Here is a 25,766-nt window from a genome sequence, read left to right as displayed (position 1 = left end):
TCCAGTCAGTCAACAGCAGTTTCCAAAGAGAATAGTAAGTAATTCTGGTGGAATAAACAACATGAGATCAATTGTTCTTAAATCAAAATTTAACCCTCTAAAGATTTACAAAGCATTCTCCCCTAAAATAAAGCCTTCAGTTGTCCTTTTTATCAAATTGTTAAAAATTCTTAATTGTATCTTTTTTTTTTCTTTTCATTACAGCAACTGCGAAAGTGCTCACTTAGTTTTAGTAGAACCCTGGATGCTGAAAACCTCCCGAAATACACAATTTTTTTTAACATGGGAGCATATGTGTGGCATCCGTCAGAGGTATACATTAAATGAACAACTCGGGGAGCTTCCTCATGGCCGGAGTCCCCGGGAAGAGCATCAGGTAGCAGTCTGCTGGAGATTCCAGCCCTGGGGACCCCCTGACGTAAGTATCAGAATCACTCTAGCCAGGAACTTTGAGACAGGAGTAGCCCCTGATGTCACTGTCCATATATGGACAGTGACGTCAGAGGCTTTTCCATGGACGGAATTCCTGGCCAGAGCATCGTCAATTTTAACCCGTTCCTGATGTATGATGTATACTTACGTCAAAGAGGGTTAGGGGAAGAATGGAGCGGGCTCACGGGCTGAGCTCACTCCATGCAACACAGGTCTCGGTTGTATGCTAAAGCCGGAATTTCACTGTAACGATTGGGATCCCGCTCGTTTAACCCCTTAGATGCCGCTGTAAATAGCAACCGCGGAATCGAACGCGTTAAAAGGGGGAAACCCCCTCTGATGGCCCATCGACGCAATCGCGGAGGGCTGATGGTAGGCATGGCAGTTTGGGGGCCTAATGAAGGCCCCTAGGTCTGCCATCTTTGTACTCCTATTAAGCCCGCCAGAATCACAATATACTGCAATACATTATTATTGCAGTATATCGTGCAAGCGATCCAACGATGGCTCGTTCATGTCTCTTAGGGGGACGAACAAAAAAAGTGAAAAACCGCTTAATAAAGTTTTTTATAGTACACAAAAAAAATTAAAAGTTAAAAAAATAATAATTTATAAATCGCCCAGTCCTAGTCTTACTGATCAGTTCAAAGATGGCACTGTCTTAGGCTGCCACCTTTGCCACAAGTCAGTACGTGAAATTTCTGATCTGCTAGTTCTGCCCTGGCCAACTGCACTGAAAGTTCCCAAGAGCACAGTGGTCTCCATAATTCTTAAATGGAAGACGTTTGGAACTACCAGAACTCTTCCTAGAGCTAGCCACAGCTTTTTTCTCGAGTGCAGTGCTTTTTGAACTTCTGATACAAATGTCTTCTACTTTGTGGTCAGAGTCTCCTATTCACTGTATGTTAATGCTTCGTCATAAGTCGAAAGTGCATGGTGCTCCACCATGGTGATCGGTGGGGGTCTGTGTCATGTGATAGCTTTTTCATTTAAACATTTGGTGGGGGTCATCGGTGACAGACCTCCCACCATTGACATCTTCTGATATGTTTTATTGACACACCAGATATATAAAGACAGAGGTGGCGCAAGCTTTTTTACTGCTCAAGGTAGGGGTTTCAAGACGCGCTTCCCCCTTCTCTTGGTTCTTGAAGTTCAGCATAATACCCCCCCCCCCCATTCCCCTAGCATGCCAATTTAAAGTTTTACATACTTATTTGCTCCATCCCTGCCCCTCCACACATGTGCTATTCACAATGGCCACCCTCCAATATATTTTTATTTGAAACCATCAGCTCCTCCCGACTTCATCCATAACCTCTATTTTTTAAAACCTTAAAATAATGTGTGGAGCAATTCTTGTTTGTGAAAAAACAACTCCCAGCATGCCATTAATCAGGCCATACTGAGAACTGTAGTTTCACATGGTAGAAACTTCTATGGCAGACGTTTGCTTAACTTGGCTATTGATGTGATGACTGAGGTTGGTTTTGGACCTTGTATGTGACGCCTAACACAACATCCTGACTGTGGCCAGTTTAAGGACCCTGTGTTCCAGGCCCTGAAAAGCTAGATGTGGCGGAGGGCCGTGGGCCACGCCTTGGCTATGGGGCCGGTCGCAACTGCGACCCCTATAGTTCCGCCATTGCTCATACATTTCAGAAAGTAATAACAGAGGAATGGCACTACACAGAGTCGTAAGAAAATATGCTCCAGAAACATTCAGAATCCGGTCAAAAGCAGTGCTATTGAAGGTGTTGTCCAAGTTGGGGGCTGTTTTTAATACTGATGACCTAACCGTAAAACCCACATCTGGATCAATATTATTGAGGAAAAAATAAAAAACTCTTCCAGACCCTTCAATTCCCCTTTCCATATTAGGAATGTATAGTCTATGTATCGCCACCACCTCAGAACTTGTCTGAAGTGGTGGGATTCATAGATGTGTTCCTCTTCTAGAACACTCATGAAGATATTTGCATATGCGGGTGTGATTGAATAAAAAATTCACTTTCAAACAGAAAATAATTACAGGTAAGTATGATTTCAAGGAATGACACAATAAATTTGCAACTTTCTGGTAAAAAAGTAGACATCAGGAATTTCTTTGACACTGTCTCCATCCCTCTCTCATGATTAATAGAAGTGTATAGGCTCAGTACATCGAATCATACTAAAAAGAGGTCGCCCTTATTTCTAAGATCCACATTCTGTCGTTTTAAAAGACAATCGTCAGTATCCAGTGTGTAAGATAAAGTATTCACCGCAAAAGACCTGAGAGCATTATCGAGAAAAATGGCTATATGACTCAATATGAAGTCTGAACTAGACACTATAGGGAGTCCAGGAGGATTGTATAGGGACTTATGAATTTTGTGAAGTGTGCATATGTCTGATGTAACCGGACATTCAAACACCATGAATGTTCCTGCAATTGAAGCATTTATGTTGGCAGTGAAGAATGACATTGATATATTGAAGGGTGATTGCAAAACAGAGAAGTTTAAACATCCCAACATGAGAAAGGATAAAATGCAGGCTCTCATGGAACTTATCCAGGACGACGACCTGGTCATCAAACCTGCTGACAAAGGCGTCGCGGTCGTCATCATGGATAGGAATATGTATATAGGTGAAATACGACATAAATTAGAGGATCGTTATGTTTATGGGAAGAAACCTAATGATCCTAAATTTGACATCTCTAGGAGAATCGAATATACTGTTGATGAGGCTAGAGATCTGATCGACGATGAGTTACATAAATTTCTGGTGGTCGAATGTCCACCATTTCTTGGATGTAGATCCCAAAAAAAGGGTTGCTTCCCTTGTCTGGGGTACGTGTACTATTCCCTTATGCTCAAGGGGGGTAGTTTTGCGCACCCTAAGGCCTTATTCACACGGACATGTCCGTCTTGCGCGCACAAAAAACGCTGCAGTTTGTGCACGCAAAAGGTCCGTGTGGCATCAGCGTATGGTGCGTGGCTGCGTAATTTTCGCGCAGCCACCGTCATTATGACACTCTGTTTTTATGTTTACAAACAGAAAAGCAGGAGGTGCTTTTCGGTTTTCATTCATTCTTTTTACTACTGTAGTGCGAATCACGCGCGGCACCCGGAAGTGCTTCCGTGTTCTGCGCGTGATTTTCACGCACCCATTGACTTCAATGGGTGCGTGATGCGTTAAAGACGCACAAACATAGAACACGTTGTGAGTTTTACGCAGCGGACATAACGCTGAGTGAAAATCACGGACTGTCTGAACGGCCTCATTGACTAACATAGGTGCGTGCGACGTGCGTGAAAATCACGTGTGTGGCACCGATGTATTATACGTTCGTGTGAATAAGGCCTAAGACAAAGGAGACCTACAATATTAAACACTATTCGACTAGTAATTCCGATCATGTCCTATATTTATTACAATGCCCCTGTAATATGAGGTATGTTCGGGAAACCACATTAGATTTGAAGCGAGGGTGAGTCAACATCGTTACACGAACCGCTGTAAACGCTTGGATCTGCCGGTCCCGAAACATTTTTCGGATTCTAAACACACAGAACGAGTTACGGTTCCGTATTATTGACATGAATCCCCCTTGAGACATGGAGAGAAATACCCTCCTCCCCACATGCACTTCGCACTGTGAGGAGGAGAGAGCGAGCGACGGAAGACACGGCCGTCACTCGGAACACATTCAAGGGATGGCCGTGTATTACCCGGCCCCATAGACTTCTATGGGAGCCGGGCGAACGGCCAAAAATAGGGCATGTTCCATTTTTTGACAGCCCGGTTTCCTGGGCCATCAAAAAGTCGGTCGTGTGAATAGTCCCATTTCGGGTCTATTGTTCCTACTGCGGCCGTTTTTTGAATGGCCATCACACGGCTGGGAAACCCTGTCGTGTGAATAGGGCCTTAATCAGGGGCCATTTTGGCTCCTAATTTACATGTTTTGCAATCCTACATGGGTCGTTCATATATCTTGCAGCATCATATGATATATCCTTATAATGTTATTTTAGTAGGATTTTTCCATTAGGGGATGAGCCCCTTTGAAGAGGCTGTTTTTGTCCTGCAGAGCGAAATTAAAGCCAGCACCCCATATTTTTGATGACTTGGGACCTGAGGATAGGTGATAAATGTAAATTGCAGTAAAACCGCTTAAACCATGTAAGGTGGATGTTGCAGGATGATATTAGGAGCGGGATCAGGAGATGCCGCTCCATAAGCCGCGGGTTGTCGGCAGTCTATTACAGTGGACTCCCTGCTCAAATACCTCAGATTCGCTGTTAAACAGAGGACTCTTTGTCAACCCATCGCCGCGGCCCCGCCATGATTGTGGGGTACGAATATGTTGGCATGGCACCCGGGGCAAGAAAAAAAATGACAAAAATTTCTCATATTGCTTTAAGGGTACGAACACACAGCGTGTTCAGGGCGGATACACTGCGTCAAGCTTTGCAGCGTATCCACCCTGAACGCCGCAGGGAATGCCTTCCGAAAAACCGTCCCGCAGGTCCATTGATCTGTGTTTAGATTTGCTGAAATCTCACCCACACGGCTGCTACTGGAATAAGTTGTGGATTCTCCTCAATAAATCCATCGCGGAAAAATCTGCAGTATTTACACCGAGTGTGTTTCTACTGAGTTTGTTTTTACACGGAAACCGCGCCAAAAATGCCTCCCATTGATTTCAATGGGAGGCGGAGGTTTTTTTTCCCAGCGAGTGGAAAAACCGTCTCGCGGGAAAAAGAAGCAACATGCCCTATCTTCGGGCGTTTACACCTCTGACCTCCAATTGACATCAATGGAAGGCAGAGAAAGCGTATTTCGCTGCGTTTTTGCCCATTGGCGCTCAATGGTGAAATACGTCACGAAAAACGTGGCAAACGGCGTGCAGGCAGAGCAAAATCCGCCTCATAATTGCAAACTGAATTTTGAGGCAGAATTTTCTGCCTGAAAAAAAACCTGTGTGTGAACATACCCTAATGTGGAGAAGGAAATTTGAGTTTTCCTTCAGTACTATATATTTTTTTAATGTTTGTCATTTTCAAAAACATCACAAAAAGGTTTTACAGAAACCCCAAATGTCCTATTTACTACTCATACATGAGGTCTGATACCTTCCCTGCAGCTTCCATTTGTGCTCCTTGCACACAGAGAAGGCGTCCATATTCTTGTCAGGATTTACACCGCGCTCCCGCTAGAACGCAGCGCGCCAATCCCCCAGTAATTATTGACTCAGTGCCGTCTGCTTTCCAGTAAACAGCGCGCAGCTTCATTCCTATTGGCTACATATACATCCCACAAAATGGCTGCCTCAATGAGCTACTGTAAATAGCCGCTGAAATCATTCGCCGACGGTTACACTAGACGCCAGAGGTTGCGCGAAGTATTACAGTCTAGTCTACAGTACAGTCTACCAAAGCCACTTCTATTAGTAGTACACGCCGGGCTTCGCCATCATGGCCGCCGCTCTGTGGCGCTAGAGGCATTTATGAGGAGGCACCGAGCCAGTCAGCCGCTTGTGTCACCGCAGTCAGGAGCAATACAATTCCCGAGACCTACGTTCAGTAATGTGGTATTTACTGCATAACGCCCGTGCTTTGAGTTAGCCATATTCAGTGAGGGAACGGAAATTGCCAGGGGCGGAACAGGAAGTGAAAGAATCTGGAGAGGAGAAAGTGGGGCCGGGTAAGTGCTGGGTCCAGAAATCGAACATACTGCTGTTTATCCGTGTGTCTGCATAACCCGCTGTTACTTGCAGTGCCAGCCGCTCGTTGGCAGATTGCGCGGGTTATGTGTGGTGCCAGTGCGGCAGGTACACGGCCTGGTCTGTCAGTGCCCGCACACCACCACATGTGCATGTAGGAGCTCACCTGGTGTATGGCTGCTCCGTGCATGTGCTCGCCCTGCAATCCACACACACCCCACAGCCTTCTAAAAACTCAAGACGTTTTATATTTTATCCATAAAGCGGGTGTAGACGTCAAATAATAATAATTAAAAATCCCCAATAAACATAAGCTGCATGTGATGTGCGCTGGTCGCGAGTTGTTGCAGTAAGGCCCCTGCAGGCGTCCGTAGTCGTTTGTACGGTCTGCTGTTACGGGCACAGGCGGGATGCGGGCTGTCACCGTCATTTGCGGGTCGTGCTCTCATTAAAACGTATAGGCGCGTGGTCCGTAAATGCAAAAACATAGGACAAGTGCTATTTTTTTGCGAGTCGTTTCAATGGCCTGGACGCGTACCCGTAAATAGACGGGAAGGTGTCCGTGGCCCATACATATGAAAGGATCAGTATTTTTATCCGCAATTACAGATCTGCAATTACGGGAAAAAATTAGGGTCGCGTGTATGAGGCCTAGCCTGTTCCTTTTTTTTTTTTTTTTTATAAAAGAATGGGGAAACGGGCCACCCTAAGGCCCCATGCACGCGACCATAGAATTAGTCTAATTACGGACCCATTTGCTTCTATTGCCCACGGACACCGTAGAAAGCCTCTGCAAACTATAGAGCATGTACTATGTTTTGATTTTACGGACCGTGCTCCCATACCTTAGAATCGGAGCATGGCCCGCAAATGCAGGTGGTTGCCCGCGGATGGCTGTGCCCGTAATCACAGAGCGTGATTATGGGTACGGTCGTGTACAGGGGGCTTAAAGCGTCTCCGTCACCACATTATAAGTGCCCAATCGTGTACATGATGTGATCGGCGCTGTAATGTAGATTACAGCTGTGTTTTTTTATTTAGAAAAACAATCATTTTTTACGGAGTTATGACCTATATTAGCTTTATGCTAATGAGTTTCTCAATGGACAACTAAATAAAGCTAATATAGGTCAAAACGCTGTCATAAATGTTCGTTTTTCTAAATAAAAAAACACTGTTGTTCTCTACATTACAGCACCAATCATATTATGTACAAGATAGGGCACTTATAATGTGGTGACAGAGTCTCTTTAAAGAGGCTCTGTCACCACATTATAAGTGCCCTGTCTCCTACATAAGGAGATCGGCGCTGTAATGTAGATGACAGTAGTGCTTTTTATTAAAAAAAACGATCTGTTTTCACCACTTTATTAGTGATTTTAGCTTTATGCTAATGAGTTGCTTAATGCCCAAGTGGGCGTGTTTTTACTTTAGACCAAGTGGGCGTTGTACGGAGGAGTGTATGACGCTGACCAATCAGTGGCCAATCAGCATCATGCGCTCCTCTCCATTCATTTAGGCGTAATTCAGGCGTTTTTTTGCTGCAATTACGGCCGAAAATACTGCTTGAAAGCGTTGGCAAACATCTGCCCATTCATTTGAATGTGTTTTACGATGTACTGTGCCGACGGTCATTTACGTGCCCGCGTCAAAGAAGTGCCTGTCACTTCTTGGGACGTAATTGGAGCCGTTTTCCATTGACTCCATAGAAAAAACAGCCCCAATTACGTCCGTAATGGACGCTGCGAAAAATGCCTGCACTTGCCATTACGGCTGAAATTCAGGAGCTGTTTTCTCCTGAAAACAGCTCCGTAATTTCAGCCGTAACAGACGTGCACATGTGAACATACCCTTATACTAACACATTAACAATACTGAAGTGTTTAGACAGTGAATAGACATTCCACGGGATGTCTATTCACAATCTCTGCACTTCGTTACTCTGTGGTATTTACAGCAGAGGACGCGTGATCTCACTGTAACCTGTGATTTACTGCGTAATCTCGCAAGATTACGTTTTGCTCTGCTGTAACTACCACAGAAACAGTAACGAAGTGCAGAGATTGTGAATAGACATCCCGTGGAATGTCTATTCAGTGTCTAAACACTTCAGTATCATTAATGTGTTAGTATAAGACAGTGCATAGCGATCTAGCAGGATCCCTATGTGCTGAGGAAATTAATGTAGAGGAGTGCATGACGCTGATTGGTCACTGATTGGTCAGCGTCATGCACTCCTCTGTACAACGCCCACTTGGTCTAAAGTAAAAACACACCCAGTTGGGCATTAAGAAACTCATTAGCATAAATCTAAAATCACTAATAAAGTGGTAAAAATCGTTTTTTTAAAATAAAAATCATTACTGTCACCTACATTACAGCGCCCATCTCCTTATGTAGGAGACAGGCCACTTATAATGTGGTGACAGAGCCTCTTTAAAGAGACTCTGTCACCACATTATAAGTGCCCTGTCTCCTATATAAGGAGATGGGCGCTGTAATGTAGGTGACAGTAATGATTTTTATTTAAAAAAACGATCTTTTTTCACAAAGTTAGAAGCGATTTAAGTTTATGCTAATGAGCTTTCTTAATGCCCAAGTGGGCGTACTTTTACTTTCGACCAAGTGGGCGTTGTACAGAGGAGTGCATGACGCTGACCAATCGGCATCATGCACTCCTCTCCATTCATTTACACTGCACTAGCGATATAGATATATCACTATGTGCAGCCTCATACACAAGCCCTAACATTACTACAGTGTCCTGATAATGAATACACATGAAATCCAGCCTGGATGTCATGTGTACTCAGAATCCTGACACTTCTGAATCTTTTTTTGTGAGATTCCGGCAAGTGACACCAAATCTCGTTTAGCTCCGTAATCTCGCGAGATTTTGTTTCCGTTGCTGGAATCTCACAGAAAAGATTCAGAAGTGTCAGGATTCTGAGTACACATGACGTCCAGGCTGGATTTCATGTGTATTCATTATCAGGACACTGTAGTAATGTTAGGGTTTGTGTATGAGGCTGCACATAGTGATATATCTATATCGCTAGTGCAGTGTAAATGAATGGAGAGGAGTGCATGATGCTGATTGGTCAGCGTCATGCGCTCCTCTGTACAACGCCCACTTGGTCGAAAGTAAAAGTACACCCACTTGGGCATTAAGAAAGCTCATTAGCATAAACTTGAATAGCTCCTAACGTTGTGAAAAAAGATCGTTTTTTTAAATAAAAGGCACTGCTGTCACCTACATTACAACGCCCATCTTCTTATATAGGAGATAGGGCACTTATACTGTGGTGACAGAGCCTCTTTAAGTCTGTAGTGAAGTTTATCTGACATGTTGAACTTTTTTTTGCCCCCCCCCCCCCCATCGGGTACAATTGTTGCCAAAATTGGAAGGTTGCTGATAATCGGCCGGCTCCAGTGGTCTTTTGCCGGCTGTGGTCTTATCAAAATTTTTTGCTTATGCCCAGGTCGCAGCTAGAATCTGCGCATTGATGCATGGTGTAATTTTTCAAAACCACCACCAATTCAGTGGTGGCTATTAAGAAAATTTCTCTCTGGCCAAGGATTCTCGCTGCAAATTTTTTCCTGCCTGGGCTCTCTGGAGCTGGATAAACAGTGATCAAATGATCACCACTGCTGCTCCCGTATGGACAGTGTTGTCTGTGCGGTATATTTAGGTTCACTCTTCCTTTTATTTTTTTTCTGTCAGTTTTTTGTTGCTTTTTGACAGGCAGTAAAAAAACAACAAAAAACACGCTGTGCTATTCTATACAATCTAAACAAAAAAAAACTCTACAGGTCCATAATAAGAAAATCCATTTTTTTCCCATTGATTATATAAGGTTTCTGTGCATTTTTTTTTTTTTTTTTTTTCAAACCTCGTGGAGTACTGCAATCTGCTATGTAAGGCCTCATGCACACGACCGTAAAAACGCCCGTTATTACGGGTCGTAATCACGACCCGTAATAACGGGCTCATAGACTTCTATTGGCGACGGGTGCCTTCCCGTTTTCTCACGGGAAGGTGCCCGTGCCGTTGAAAAAGATAGAACATGTCCTATTTCAGGCCGTAATAACGGCACGGACAGTCCATAGAAGTCTATGGAGCTCTCGTAATGACGGGTGGCTACATGTGTGCACCCGTCATTACGGCAGCGTTGCTAAGCGACGTCAGTAAATAGTCACTGTCCAGGGAGCTGAAAGAGTTAACTGATCGGCAGTAACTCTTTCAGCACCCTGGACAGTGACTACCGATCAGTATAAACCTGTAAAAAATAAAAATAAAAGACGTTCATACTTACCGACAACTTCCTGCTTCCTCCAGTCCGGTCTCCCGCCCGTTGCCTTGGTGACGCGTCCCTCGCGACATCCGGCCCGAAGTCCTGGATGACGTTTCAGGCCATGTGACCGCTGCAGCCAATCACAGGTCAATCACAGGCTGCAGCGGTCACATGGACTGCCGCGTCATCCAGGGATGTCGGGCTGGATGTGAAGAGAGGGACGCGTCACCAAGACAACGGCCGGGTAAGTATGAATTTCTTTAACTTTTATTACAGAAAAGGCTGTCCCTTCTCTCTATCCTGCACTGATAGAGAGAAGGGGCTGCCGATTAGTGCAGCGCTATTTTGCCGCCAAAAACGTGCCCGTAAATACGGGTGTAATACGGGTGACACCGGACCCATATTTACGGGCACGGGTTCGTAAATACTGGTGCAAAACGGGTGGAATACGTGTGACACCGGACCCGTATTTACGCCAGTATTTACGGGTGGGAAAAAATACGGTCGTGTGCATGAGGCCTTATTCTGTGAAAAACGATGGGAAAATTAGCACTTGTGCGAACAGAATCTACCACATTTAGGAGTCATGTATATGGCGATGCCGTGTGCATGGAATCTGTACAGCAGCGCATGGAGTTACTATAGATCCATAGGCACTCTGTGTTCTGCCATATGTGGTGCCTTTGCGAGTCACTATATTCTCCCTCTGAACCATTTTTTTAGGGGAGGCCATCTCTGTAATACGCCATGTTACACTAAACGTGTACCAAACTTCTGACATGTCATAGTGATATGTCAGAAGTTTGGATCGGTGGGGGTCCGAGCACTGAGACACCCACCAATCGCTAGAACGAAGCAGCAGAAGTGTTTGTGTGATCGCTCAGCCGCTTCCTGTCTGTTCGGCTTTTCCCGGAAATGAATGTATTGGAGTACGGGCTCAATAGAAAGTCTGAGTCCGTACACCGATACAGAAACGAAGTGGCTGAGCGATCACACGAGCGCTTCAGCTGCTTAGTTTTAGCGATTGGTGGAGGTCTCCGTGCTCGGACCCCCACCGATCCAAACTTCTGACATGTCTCTGACACGTCTGAAGTTTGTTAAACGTTTAGTTACACTTTAAAAGTTGCGTGCCACTTTTTTTTTCCTTAGGGAGAGTTCACACGTTCTTTTTTTTGTCAGGAGGAAAAAAATGTGCCCTGAAATTCCGTCAGAAATTTTGAGACAGATTTTGAAATTGTTAGCGTTTTTTTACGCTTTTTTTTTTTCAGCGTCCTTTGCCTGAGGTATTTTTGAGCCAATGAATTTAATGCAAAAACTGCCACAAAAAAAACCCTCCAAACGGGCGTCAAGTTTTTTTTTTTTCTGCTTCCAATTGATTTCATTAGGAGATCGGAGACTGAAACCGTTCAAAGAAAGAGCATTCTTTTTAAAGGCGTTTTAGGGTATGTGCACATGACCTATTTTCAGACTTAATTCGGGCGTTTTACGCCTCGAATTATGCCTGAAAAGACGGCTCCATTACGTCTGCAAACATCTGGCCATTACTTTCAATGGGTTTTACGATGTTCTGTTCCAACGAGGTGTCATTTTACGCGTCGCTGTCAAGACGGCGCATAAAAATACGCCCGCGTCAAAGAAGTGCATGTCACTTCTTGGGACGTTTTTGGAGCCGTTCTTCATTTACTCCATTGAAAAACAGCTCCAATTACATCCGTAATGGACGCCGCAAAAAACTTGTGCACTTGTAAAAACGGCTGAAATTCAGGAGCTGTTTTCGCGTGGAAACAGTTCCGTAATTTCAGACGTATTTTGCGTTTGCATGTGAACATACCCTTACAGTGCCAAAAGACGCCGTGTGAACTACCCCTTAGGGCAGAGCTACACACAGACTTTTTGTAGTAAGGATTTCCAATTTAGGGCCTGTTCACATCAGCGTTCGGTTTCCGTTGATGGGTTTCGTCAGACCTTTCCGTCGGAGGAACCCATAAATGGAAAGGCAAACGGAAACCATAGCTTCCGTTTGCATTACCATTGATTTGAATGGTGATGCTTCCATTGCTAATTGTTTCCGTTTGTCTCCATTCCGTGAGGTTTCCATTCGACTGCGCTATTCATTCCGTCAAAAACGGAAACCTTATGGAACGGAGACGAACGGAAACCATTAGCAATGAAAGCATTATCATTGAAATCAATGGTAATGCAAACGGAAGCTATGGTTTCCTTTTGTCTTTCCGTTCATGGGTTCCTCTGAGGGAACCCATCAATGGAAACCGAACGCTGATGTGAACAGGCCCTTATCGAGTAACCGCTGCAATTCAAACAAGTTCACGGAGTTACATGCAGCCTATTTTATTCCTTTTAACTGCAGCTGTATTCAGGGTGCTTGCGATACAGATCCTGAATATGGCCATAAGCATAAGGGCTCGTCCACACATAACGGAATTGCGGTGTATTTTCCGTCCGGAATTGCGGATAGAAAATACGCAGGAGAATACAGTAGCAGCAAATCTCATCCACACGCTGCATAAAAATTCCGGCCAGAAATTGACTTGCGGTGCGTATTTTCTGCCGCAGCGGAATGTCTGCTACTTACAACGGAATTGCTGCAAAATTTTTCTGCAGCAATTCCATTACGTGTAGACAAGCCCTATGGCCTTGGTGTAGCAAAATGTGAAAAGTTTGAATATCAATTTCTTTTTCTTTACCGTTTTAGAGCAAACATGCCAATTGTGGAAAAACTAAAAGATGCCCTGAAACCAGGTCGAAAGTACTCTGATGATGTAGAACTTGGGAAGTTGCTCACTTCCTCTGCTAAAAAGATACTTTTACAAAAAATAGAATTTGAACCTGCAAGCAAAAGTTTCTACTACCAGTTGGAGACACTGAAGAGCAAATATATCCTTTTAAGTCCCACTCTTCAACCTACAACTTCACAGAGGGACTCGGAAAGGTGCCAAAAGCAGGGTATGTAGTTGTGAATGTTTGTCTTTTTTACAGTTTCTTTAATTACAAGAAAATTATCCATTATAAGCTACTGGCCTATAGGTGCTATCGTAATACTGGATTCCCTCTAGTTCATCAGGAGACTATGGAATCTATCATAGTTGATGGTAATTCTCCATCGTGAAGAAGTGATCAAGATAGGACTTAGCAGAGGTCTCCATACAGCAATTTGGAGCCTAATTGTTGGGTAATTTAAAGGTGATATAAACATCAAGATCACTTATAAATTGTGAGCGGTATTACTGCTCACATGTTGTAATACTTCACAGGAATAAAAGCTATGGATACCTTTTTGGTGCTTTTTTTTTTTCTCATATGAAATATATGTATTTTGGGATACTATTCACATTGTAATATACTTTAAAGTGTAATGCACCTTCCAAGACAGATCAGAAGTTTTCATCGGTGGGGGTGCTGAGACTCTCACGTAACTGAAACGAAGATGAAGTAGGGCTCAGCTGAGCGCTCTGCACCTTCGGCTGTGATCGTCGCTGCTCGTTATGCTGAAGACGGGCTCATAGACGTGCTGTGTGAACCCGTCTTCAGGCTGAGCAGAAGAACCGATCACAGCCGAAGGTGCAGAGTGCTCAGTGGAGCCCTACTTCATCTTCGTTTCAGTGATGGTGAGGTCTCGGCACCCGGAACACCACCGATCAAAACTTCTGATATGTCTCTACTCTAAAAAAGAGTAACTACACTTTCAAAGGGGTTGCTCGATGACAGAAAATTTTTCTAATTGGTAAGGAGATGTACAATAAAGACCCTTACTAATATACTTTCACTTTCCAAACTGCAAGGATGTCCAGATTTCTCTGTAATGTGATGAAGTCCCAGAAGTGGAGCTTCTCCCCTTAGCTGTGAGGTGCCACCACAGCCTTAGGATGCAGGGAGCCCCCCTCCCTCTGTGTCAGTGACGTGATGAGGGGGCTGGCTGCCTGGCTCAATTCATTAGATAAGCCAGCCCCTGTCACAGCTAATACACAATAGATTTATGTCCAGTCTGCATTTCTTCCTTTTCCTCCTGCTCTACTTATTATCTGTTTGCCCCCCCCCCCTTGAATGTCAGCATAGAGTTATCTGTTTTCAGTGTGAACCTTCTTTATTATTATTGCTATGTAAGGCTCACACTAAAAGCAGATAGCTCAGTGCAGAGAGTCAAGGGGGGGGTGGGGGGGGAGTTGAGATAACTGATGAGAGCAGGAGGAGAAGGAACAATTGCAGACTTGACATAAAGCTACTGTTTTTTACCTGTGACAGGGAAGGGTCTGGCTTATCTAATGAGCTGAGCCAAGTAGCCAGACCCTTCATCACGTCAACCATATACAGAGAGGGGAGGGGGAGATTCCAGCATCGTGAGGCTGTGTCAGCATGTCAAAGCTAAGGGGAGAAGCTCCACTTCTGGGACTTCATCACAGGACAGAGAAATCTGGACATCTTTGCCGTTTCGAAAGTGAAAGTATATTAGTATGTGTCACCATTTTACATTTCTTAACCAATAAAGAATATTTTCTGTCGTCGGACAGGCCCTTTAATAAAAGTTGTAGCACTGTTTCAGCGTATCCTCTGTATATAGTAGCTGAAGAACGCAGTTGTCAGTTAACTTTGATTTTTATCAGTGATGGGCGTAGATGAGGTGTCGGAGGCACACAGGAGCTGCTGTCAGCCTGGCCGCCACTGATGGATTAGGCTTCGGCCCAGATCACGCAGAGTTTTTTGGTGTTGATTTTGACGTGGAAACTGCGCCGGAATCCGCGCCAAAATGTCAGAAAACGCCCTCTATTGATTTCAAAGGAGGCAGAAGCATTTTGTTTTCGCGGATGACTTTTAGCAGCTCGTGGGGAAAAAAGCAGCATGTCGTTTCTTGCTGCGGTTCCGCTTCTAACCTCCCATTGAAATCAATGGGAGGCAGAAAAAAAACTTGCGTCGATCATTTCTCGAATTTTGAGGCAGATTTTTTTGTGCCTGCAAAATAAACCTCAGTCTGAACTAGGCCTTACAGTGGTGTTTTGCATCTTCTATGTACAGAAGATGAATAGAAACTGCAGCACTGAGAGCTAATTTTTATTATTAAAGAATATTAAAAAAGTGAACAGCATCTCAAAATACATACATTTCGTTAAAAAATGGTCATCAAAGTTTTCCATAGATTTTAAAGGCAATGTCTGTATCTAAATAGAATAAAAATACTGTCCGGCGTAATTTCTTGATATGTCCTTGTAGCGGTCGTAGCTTTGTTTTTCTGGTGCAGAGCTCAAAATCCTCTTCATCAATATAAAGGCCTAGTTCACGCGGAGTGTTTTGCACGCAGAAAAAATGTGCCTCAAAATTCCTTCAGAGACTTTGACGGCAGATTTTGAACTGTCTGCTCTTTTTTTGCGTCGCTTTTCGCCCGTGGCCATTGAGAACCGCGGGCAAAAAAAGCGCCATGAAAAATGTTTTTTCTGACTCCCATTGATTTCAATGGGATGTCAGAGGCGGAACCGCCAAATAAACTCCGTGTGAACTGGGCCTGAAACAACCTGCTGGTTACCTGCAGCTGATATATGAGCGAGGAAGGGAAATGCAGCAACTGTACAAATCTCACTGATCGTTTGCTACAATGTATCAGTTTGGAGTCCTGTCTGCTTTGATCAGAGTATTCCCTAGATTGGATACAATTATTATTATTTTTTTAAAACATATTTTTTTGGTTTTCTGAAGAATTTTCAAATAACATAATATACAGCAAACTGTTACAGGGATATAATCATATGTTGCAGAGGTTACAGAAATCACATCCTTACAACGACACAGATCATAATTGTTACATCAGTATGAAGCAGTTATTGGAAGTCATCACAAGGATTTCCATAACACTAGGTGGACAGCGCTAGTAATGAGTATCCCTGAGGAACAATGCATACAAAACTTTTTAAAGTATAAACATAAACTGGAGCCACATAAAGCTACATCCCTAACCGAATCGACCAATATATTATATCAATACCATAGATATTATGTTCTACATATTTTTAACACTCCTAAAGTGCCTTTGAGGTCTTCTATCAAGTACCAAGGTGATCCAGTGAATGGATCGATCATTTTGCGTATTTCCTCACCTGAGAAATGCTCTGTTATGAACAATTTCCATTTCCCCCAAAAAAATTTCCCTTGGCCGTGGATACAATTTTATCCACTACTCAGCTGAGAGCAGAGCTGGGATGGGGGTTGCAGTCTCTCAATGTAAACAAGTGTTATTTACTGACAGAAAATAAATATCTTAAGAATGGTGAAGAATTGAAACGCCAGGTATATTAGAAAGCTGTAGGACTTTTTGTTCATACTGTAAGACCCCCATGCACACAGCCGTGTCCGTGTACACAGCCCGCGGGCACAGCCGACGGCCGTCTGCATTTTCAGGCCGTGCTCCCATACAAAGTATGGGAGCACGGCCCGTAAATTGCAAAAGAACAGACACGTTCCATAATTTTCGGAACATTTCTACGGCACGGACACCCATCCGTAGCGATACGGAAAGATGCCCGCTGCCAATAGAACTGAGTGGGTCCGTAAAATTACGGACCATTTTTATGGTTGTGTGCATGGGGCCTTATTAGGCACTTTTTACATAAAACCAGAAACCCATTTAACACTCCTCAACATTAAAATTGCAACACCACGAAGGGCAAGCCGTAAGGTTGTCAAATCGAGGAAGAATTATCACATTTTCAAGCGCCCAGCTCCAATCTGTGGGATGGACATAAAGTCCAGATTAAAAGAAAAGTTTTTTTTAGCCACGTGAAACCTCAAAAATCAGATCATTTAAAGTGGGATGATTGTGCGATGCCTCCTGTACGTCGACGTGCCAGTTATCTCCACTTGTCGCAGACTGAGATGGACAGAATCCTTGAACTGAGAGACCTTCGTTTATTACATCGGAAGATCGCTACGCGCCTAGGCAGAGATGTCGGCACTGTTCAACGTTGCGTGTCCTGGAAGTTGGGAGAACAACAACAACGACAGGAACGGTGTGCAGAGACAAACTTTTGCTGGGACAGATCTGATTGGAAGAATGGCACGTAATGATCCGTTCTGTACTACAAGTAAAATTAAACGTCACATCCTAAGTCTAGGGCGGCAACTAGTGTCGACACAAACCTTCAGAAGGCATTTGCACGACATTTGGCTACGAGCCAGATGTCCAGCTACAGGTGTACCACTGACCACACGCCACCGCTCTCAAAGGCTATCATGGTACGCAGCAAGACGGCAATGGAGGCTAGAATGGAGGTATATCCTCTTCAGCGATGAGTCCCGCTTTTGTCTCGAATGCAATGATAGCCAGAGATTGGTCTGGAGACCACGTGTGTAAAGAGGCCTTCACGAGGGAACGTCACACCGGGCCTACTCCTGGGATTATGGTGTGGGGTGGCATAATGTACAGCAGCCGGACCCCTCTAGTCTTCATTTCAGGTACACTAACAGCTCGGCGTTACATTAATTTGGCTGTGGAACCAGTGGTACGGCCACTTCTCCAAAGTGTCCCAAAAGCCGTTTTTCGACAGGAAAACACTGGGCCACGTTGCTCGTGCTACTGTGAGCAGCCTGCGTGTCCTAAATGTGCTACCATGGCCTGCAGCATCTCCGGACTTGTGCACATTTGGGGCGTCATTGGTCGGCAATTACAAAGGCAGCTGCTGGCAGCCAACCTTGAAGATTTGCGTGCCCAAATGCATTCATCGTGGCGTAACATTCCTCAGGCAAGCATTATTAACCCCATTGATGGCGAGGAAATGCGTGTATTTCTGCGTGTGACGTTCATACTCTAAACTGAATAAATAAAGATGTTTGGAATATTTTGTTTCAATTTTTTTATAATTCGCATATCATTAACGTGTCAATCCTGCGATTTCCACAATTCCAAAACTTTTCCTTCTTGGAATTTCAATGTTGAGTGTAAATAAATGGACAATTCAATTAAAAAAGTTAATTTCTACCTATAAACATGTGGTAAATGTTGCATGTACATACATATAGAGAAACAAATAGCCACGTCTAATGAAGTGTTGATATTTTATGTATGGTTTATTGAATTCTTTGTTTCAGGTAGTGATATTACATCTGGTAGCTCAGATGGGATTCCACATCCTCAAAAGGTTCTCTTTCCAGTTGAGAAGTTATCCATGAAATGGGAGCGAGTCTCCAGGGTGGGGGCAGGCCTTCAAAATCTGGGAAATACCTGCTTTCTAAATTCTACTGTGCAGTGTCTGACATACACCCCTCCTCTAGCGAACTACTTACAGTCTAAGGAGCATAGCCGCAAATGTGAGTATGTTTGCACTTGTGTGGACAGCGGAGGTTTTGCTTCATCGCATTCATTTTAGAACACCACTTAAAGGGTTTCTTTTTCAATTTATTTATGGAATTTTGAATCGTACAGTTTTCTAATATACATGTTATAAGATAGGAATTTCGATTACATGTATACTACAAAACTGTATGATTTCCTATTCCACAAATAATAAACAAAAAAAACTGGACAACACCTTTAACGCTTTCCCAATAGACGTTTTTTCGGATTTTCTCTTTTGTTTTTTCTCCCCACCTTCCAAAAGCCATAACTTTTTTTTTTTTTTTTTTTCTCTCCATCAGTATTGCCGTATGAGGGCTTGTTTTTTGCCGGAAGAGTTGTAGGTTTTCACACCACCATTTATTTTTGCATATAATGTAGTGGGAACCTGGGAAATAAATATTTGTGGGGTGGAATAGGAAAAAACAGCGATTCCTCAATCTTATGGGGGGTGTTGTTTTTACGGCGTTCACCGTGTGATAAAAACGACATGTTAACTTTATTCTGTGGGTCAATACGATGACGGTGATATGAAATTGATATAGTTTTTTTTTATGGTTTACTACTTTTACCAGGAAAAACTGGTAAATTTGAGCAGTATGAGGGCTTATTTCTTGCGGGGTAAGCTGTAGTTTCTATTGGTACTATTTTGGGGTACATAAGACTTTTTGATCACTCACTCTCTCTCCTTTTTTTTTTTTTTTTAATTTTTTATATTTTTTTGTGTGGGAAACGAAGTGACCAAAACAGTGAATCACCGTTTTTACAGCGATCACTGTGCAGGATAAATAATTATATATTTTAATAGTTCAGAGTTTTACATACGTGACGATTCCACTTAAGTTATTTTTTTTTTATTATTTTTTTAACATTATGCTTGGGGTAGAATGGGAAAAGGTGTGTGTGTTTTTTTTTTTTTTAAATTTACATATTAAGAAAACGTTATTTTATTCTTTTTTTTTTTTTTTTAAACGAGTCCCCCTAGGGGACTTGGGCCAGTGATCGTTGGATCGCTTGCATGATATGCATACTGCAATACTAATGTGTTGGGGTATATCGTTAAACTTACAAAGATGACAGACCTGGGGGCCTTCATCAGGCCCCCAGGCTGCTATGCCGTTACAAGGTGCCGCTTCCCTGTTTCTAATCACTTCAATGCCGCAGTCACTATTGACTGACGACCACTGTTGCCAATCACTTGCCTTTATTTCATGCTGCGTCCTGTTTTTTTTTTTTTCTTTTTTCAATCTCACAGACAAAGCCTTTTTAACACGTTACCCATATTTGACGTAACCAAGTCCTAGTCAGTAGGGGCGGAGAAGTATGGAGCGGGGCCACGGGCTGAGACTGCTTCATGCGCCGCAAGTGTCAGCTGTATGACTTTAACTGTTGGGATCGGAGTTAACTCCGATCCTTGCTGTTTAACCACTTCGATACCGCAGTTAAAGCAAACTTTTTTCACTCTGCCAGGCCATTTTTCTGTTTTACATTTTAGTTTTTCCCTGTTTTCCAAAAGCCGTAACTTTTATATTTTTCCATTGAGAGTTTTTTGTTTTTTTTTATAGGACAAGTTGTAGTTTTTAATGGCACCATTTAATGTACTGGGAAAGTTAGAAAAATAATTTTGTGTGGTTGAATGGAAAAAAATTCCAGCTATTTCCCCATTGTTTTTTGGGTTTAGTTTTTACGGCATTCACCCAATGGTAAAAATTACGTGTTCACTTTATTCTGTGGGTCAATACACATTTACGGCGATCCCGTATTTATACAATTATTTTTATGTTTAAGGGCCTGTTCACATCAGCGTTGGCAGGTTTGCATTTAATGACGAAATCAATAGTGCAGTCGACTGTGCTATTGATTCTGTCGGAAAAACTGAAACCTGCCGGAATGGTGACGAACGGAAACCATTAGCAATGTTTCCCTCACCATTGATATCAATAGTGACGGAAACGGAAGCTGTGGTTTCCGTTTGACTTTCCGTTGCGGGGTTCACCCGACGGAAACCTTCAACGGAACCCCAGAACCGAAAACCAACGCTGATGTGAACAGGCCCTAACTACTTTTACAAAATAGAAACCTTTTAGTTAAAAAAAAAAAAGTTCTTGTAGTCATACTCCGACCAAGAACTCTTGCGGGGCGAGCTATAGTACCATTTTCGAGTACATACGTCTTTTTGATCACTCTTTATGAAAATTTTTATGGGAGACAAGATGTCTCAAAAAACAGCAGTTCTGGATATTTTTACGATCTTCACCAATCGGGTTAAATAATGTTATATTGTAAAAGTTCTGACTTTTACGGGCGTGGCGATACCAATTATGTTTTCGTTCTTTACAGTAATTTGGGTGGAAATGTAAAATGGGTTTTTTTTTTGTTGTTTTTTTTTAACTTTAATATAAAAAAATTTTTAATTGATTTTTACGTTTTTGATTTTTGGTATTCGTAACCTTAGGGGAGTTGAACCAGCGATGGTTTGACTGCAATTTTTATATATTGCAAAATATCGTGTTTTTAAACAGACTCCTATTAAGCCCTGCCTCTAACGAGCACACAGTTGGCAGACCTGGGGGGCTTCAATAGGCCCCCAGTCTGCCATGACAATCGTTCTCATCCTGCTATCGCATTGTGTGTGGGCCGACCAACTGTTGGAGGGTGTCGTCTCCATCTTTAAACAACTTAGATGCCGCAGTCGCTATTGACCGAGGCATCCAAGTAGTTAAACAGCTTGGATCGGAGCTACCTCCATTCCCAGTTGTTCGAGCAGGGTTTCAGCTGTAATATACAGCTGGCACCCGCAGCGTATTGAGAGGTCGAAGCACGTGAGCCCACTGCATACAGCCATCCTCCCCCTACAACTTACTGCCACTTTGTGGTCGTAAAGGGGTTAACAAAGAGTTTTTTGTTTTTTTTTCTTGTAAAAGTAGTAAATCATAAAAAATATATGTATTGTATTGATCCACAGAATAAAGTTAACATATCGTTTATGCCGCATGGCGAACACCGTAAAAATGAAACCCAATAAAACTTGTAGGAATTGCTGTTTTTATTTTTATAAACCCCCACCCCATAAATATCTTTTTTTTTTTTCTTCAGTGCATTATATGGTACAATAAATGGGGCTGTCCAAAACTACAACTCCTACTGCAAAAAACAAGCTCTCTCATATGTCAATGAAAAAAAAAGGATGGCTTGGAAGATGGGAAGGAAATAAAAATGGCAGCTATGGCAAGGTGTTAAAGGCTTTTTTCTTGTGATCGGACAATTAAAAATACCTATTTCAATTTATTTTCAGGTCAACATGGCGGATTCTGTATGCTGTGCATTATGCAGAACCATCTGATTCAAGCCTTTGCCAACAGTGGAAATTCTATCAAGCCGGTTTCTTTTATTCGCGAGCTGAAGAGTAAGAGCACATACTATACATTTTATGTAACAATTAATCGAGAAAAGATTGTTAATATAAAATTAATGTCAAATTTTTCCCTTCCCTTTACCTTTCCTCGGTTGAACTTGATGGACATGTCTTTTTTTTTTCAACCGTACTAACTTTGTAACTATGATAGTAGAAAGATCACACAGTATGAACTTTGATTTTTTTTTTTTTTTTAACTCGTTTTATTAAAAGTAACTGTCAGAGTCAAACCATCACATACATCAGGAGAACATTATACATTCAATAGTACATATGTCAGAAGAATCAATATATACAAAGGGATTACTCGCAGGTATCCATCATAATAACCCGTGGTTCGCAGACCACACACACATAATACAGGATTCTCAAGTCAATCCAACCCGACTTTTATTACATTACATCATGAGAATAGGAATACTCCCACATTTCAATATTCTACCACAACGCCCCAATCCTCTTGTACATCATACACTGAAGCACCTGGACGTGTCATCCTCCCGATTCTTCTACCCTCTCCCACCCCCAGCTTGTGCCAGAGCAGCTGTTAGCCCTTGGACTGTACAGTGAGTGAGACTCTATGAGCACCAACCTTCCCAGATCAGATCAAATTTAGCTGGTTTTCCCCGGTGTTTATACACTATTTTCTCAAATGGAAGCATGTTATTGACCATTTTACGCCATTGCGCTACTGTCGGGGTCCTATCCGCCATCCATCTCATGGCCACCGCCTTTCTTGCCATAAATAGTGTTTCTCTGAGAAAGATCCTCTCATATATTGACCATTGCTCCTCATTTAGCAGTCCCAGTAAACACACCTCCGGCCTGCAAGTTATCGTCCTCCCCATCACTATCGTTAATAATGCAACCACCTCCTCCCAAAAGCGAAGAATCCAATGACAACCCCACATTAGGTGTATAAAGTCTGCCCGCATCTCTCCACACCTATGACATTGTGAGGACTCCATTCTTCCCATACGATGTAACTTTACGGGCGTTAAATAACATTGGTGAATGATGAACAGTTGCACTAGTTTATTATTTGCAGCTGGTGAAACCAGCAGATGGGAGCCCTGCGCCTCCCTCCATTCCTCCGCTGTGAGTTGTGGAATTAATGCACGCCACCTATCCTCTGCCCCCAGGGGCTCCATTCGCATTTTAGCCTCCATTAGAAAAGAATAAATTTGGGAAACAACACCCCTTGTAAACGGCGTGTTCAACCTCACCACCAAGTCACAGCTAGAGTATGTCACGGAGTTCAATGGGAATTGTGCTAATAGAGCATGATGAAGCTGTATGCAATATAATTCATCCCCTGGCGGTATATTAAATGCTGCCCGAATCTCAGTCACCGACATAACCAACCCTTCTTCCGTCAGCAGCTGTGACATAGCAACTACCTCTCTAGAGGACCAGTAACGTTTCCCCACCAACCCATGCAGATGGGAAAAGCTCGGATTATCCCACAGCGGGCTCTCCGCCACCACCCCCACAAACCCCAGTAGATCTTTAGCCTGTTGCCAGACTCGTCTCGCCAGCTTATGTAAGGGTAACAGGGAGCGGTGTCTGAAATCATGCGGCTCCAGTATCGGCCACAAAGTTTTTAAGCCCAGTACCCGGGCTAGATGACACTCAGCATTAGTCTTTAGGGGGGGGGGAGACCCAAGAGATCAAGTACCTGAGCTGCCCCGCCAAGTAATATAGAAAAACATCCGGTAACGCAGCCCCAGCCTCATCCTTAGGTCTTTGTAGAATCGACAGCTTGAGTTTAGATTCCCCCCCCCCCCCCACACACACACAAACGGCGCGAACAACGAGTTTATTATTTTAAAGAACCTTTTAGGCACCAACACATCCATATGCTCCAACACATACAAGAACTTTGGCAATACTATCATTTTTAATAGATTGACGCGTCCTGCCACTGACAAAGGCAGGCCTTTCCACACCTGTATTTTGTCCCTTAGATACGTGACCAAGGGTGCTACATTTAACCCATACGATCTAGAGCTATCTCTAGCAATATTAATCCCCAGGTACTTGAACTCTGATCTTACTGGCAGTCCGCAAAATTGGGTGCCCCATCCACAGTTATCCTGCCTCAAAGGCATCAGATACGATTTAGACCAATTAATTAGTAACCCTGAGTATCTTCCAAAAACGTTAATGAGGGAAATGGCCCTGGGGAGGGTGGCATTGGGGTTCGCCATGAACAACGCCATATCGTCCGCATATAATCCTATCCGGTCCTCTCTGTCCCCTATTCTAATTCCCATATATGCAGGATCCCTCCTGATGTTAAGAGCCAGTGGTTCAATGGCCAATGCGAAGAGAAGTGGCGAAAGTGGGCACCCCTGCCTCGTGCCCCTATGGAGGCCAAAGGAAGGGGACAGGGCCCCATTCACCAACACCTGCGCTCGTGGAGATTTATACAACAAGGAAACCCAATTAATAAATCCTTCCCGAAAACCCAAATCTTCGCAGCACTGCCAGCAGATAAGGCCATTCTACCGAGTCAAATGCCTTTGCTGCGTCCAGAGATGCCACCGCCCAGTCCTGCTGCTCCTCTCACCCAATCTGCGCCACCACCTGTACCCACCTGATATTTTCTGAGGTGGACTTGCCAGGTATAAAGCCGCACTGGTCTGAATGGATGATCTCTTTTATCACTCTGCAGAGCCTGTTAGCTAACATCTTAGTCAAGATTTTGTAATCCACTTTCAGCAGCGAGATCGGTCTATATGAACCACATTCATCTGATTTTTTGTCTGGCTTCAGCAACACAATTATGGTGGCGTCACACATGGATTCCGGAAGAGCGGAATTCCGATAGCTGTGTTCAAACAGGGCCAGCAATTGGGGGGCCAGCAGCTCTCCATACTGTATATATACCTCCAGAGGAATACCATCCGGCCCTGAAGCCTTCCCCTTAGCCAATGAAGCCATTCCCTCCAAAATCTTGAACTTTGATTTTTAAATACGATTTTTATGTTCTATAGTTTAGCTATATTATTGCCCTCAATAGGAGCGGATTAAATGGGTTGTCCAGGTTGGGGCTGTATTTTTTTTATATGACCTAATCAACACCCGGACCCCGCACCGATCAGCTGCCTCTGGAAGCTATGCAGGGTCGGTGCGAGAGGCAGAAGGCTCCGACCAATGTATAAGCGACCCTGCTGGGTTACTGCAGCTCTGCTCCTGTTTACATGAAGCAGAGCTGCCGTACTGCAGCATGGCCACTATACAGTAGTCAGAGCCTTCTGCTTCTTGCACCGACCCTGCATAGCTTCCGGTGATCAGAGGCAGCCTGTACAGCTGATTGTGTGGGGTCCGGGTGTTGGACCCCCACCGAGCATATACTGATGACCTTTCCTGTGGATAGGTCAACATCAAAAGAAGAAAAAAAGAAACAGCCTCCAACCTGAACAGCTCCTTTAGGGTACGAACACACACAGCGTAAACATTGTGGGTGAGATTTCAACAAATCTCGTCCCCGCACTGCGGGAAAAACGCACATAAATTGACTTGGGTTGCGGTATCTTCAACCACAGTATGTCCATTAATGCTGCGGAATCGCAG

The 25,766-nt window shown here is 43.5% G+C and overlaps 2 protein-coding genes across 5 annotated transcripts in view; one reads left to right on the top strand and one right to left on the bottom strand.

Annotated features, from left to right (window-relative positions):
• The window catches only part of ENGASE (endo-beta-N-acetylglucosaminidase), a 174,527-nt gene extending 168,816 nt beyond the window's left edge, over positions 1-5,711 (bottom strand). For all 3 annotated transcript variants that reach the window (XM_075845092.1, XM_075845097.1, XM_075845093.1), the window contains exon 1: positions 5,556-5,711. The gene's annotated coding sequence lies outside the window, so the exon portion shown is untranslated. The remainder of the gene's footprint in view (positions 1-5,555) is intronic.
• A 51-nt stretch (positions 5,712-5,762) lies between these two features.
• USP36 (ubiquitin specific peptidase 36) overlaps positions 5,763-25,766 on the top strand; it is a 62,796-nt gene continuing 42,792 nt past the window's right edge. Inside the window, exons 1-4 of one of the 2 annotated variants that reach the window (XM_075845089.1) lie at positions 5,763-6,126; positions 13,154-13,404; positions 18,529-18,747; positions 22,068-22,178. In XM_075845089.1, coding sequence (XP_075701204.1) covers positions 13,161-13,404; positions 18,529-18,747; positions 22,068-22,178 — 574 coding nt within the window. In that variant the 5' untranslated portion in view covers positions 5,763-6,126; positions 13,154-13,160. The remainder of the gene's footprint in view (positions 6,127-13,153; positions 13,405-18,528; positions 18,748-22,067; positions 22,179-25,766) is intronic. The other variant, XM_075845090.1, reaches the window with a different exon arrangement.

Source organism: Rhinoderma darwinii, chromosome 13 (genome assembly GCF_050947455.1).
Source record: "Rhinoderma darwinii isolate aRhiDar2 chromosome 13, aRhiDar2.hap1, whole genome shotgun sequence".
Lineage (NCBI taxonomy): Eukaryota > Metazoa > Chordata > Amphibia > Anura > Rhinodermatidae > Rhinoderma > Rhinoderma darwinii.
Note: the sequence above shows the minus strand (reverse complement) of the source record. Positions and strands in the feature narration are given on the sequence as shown.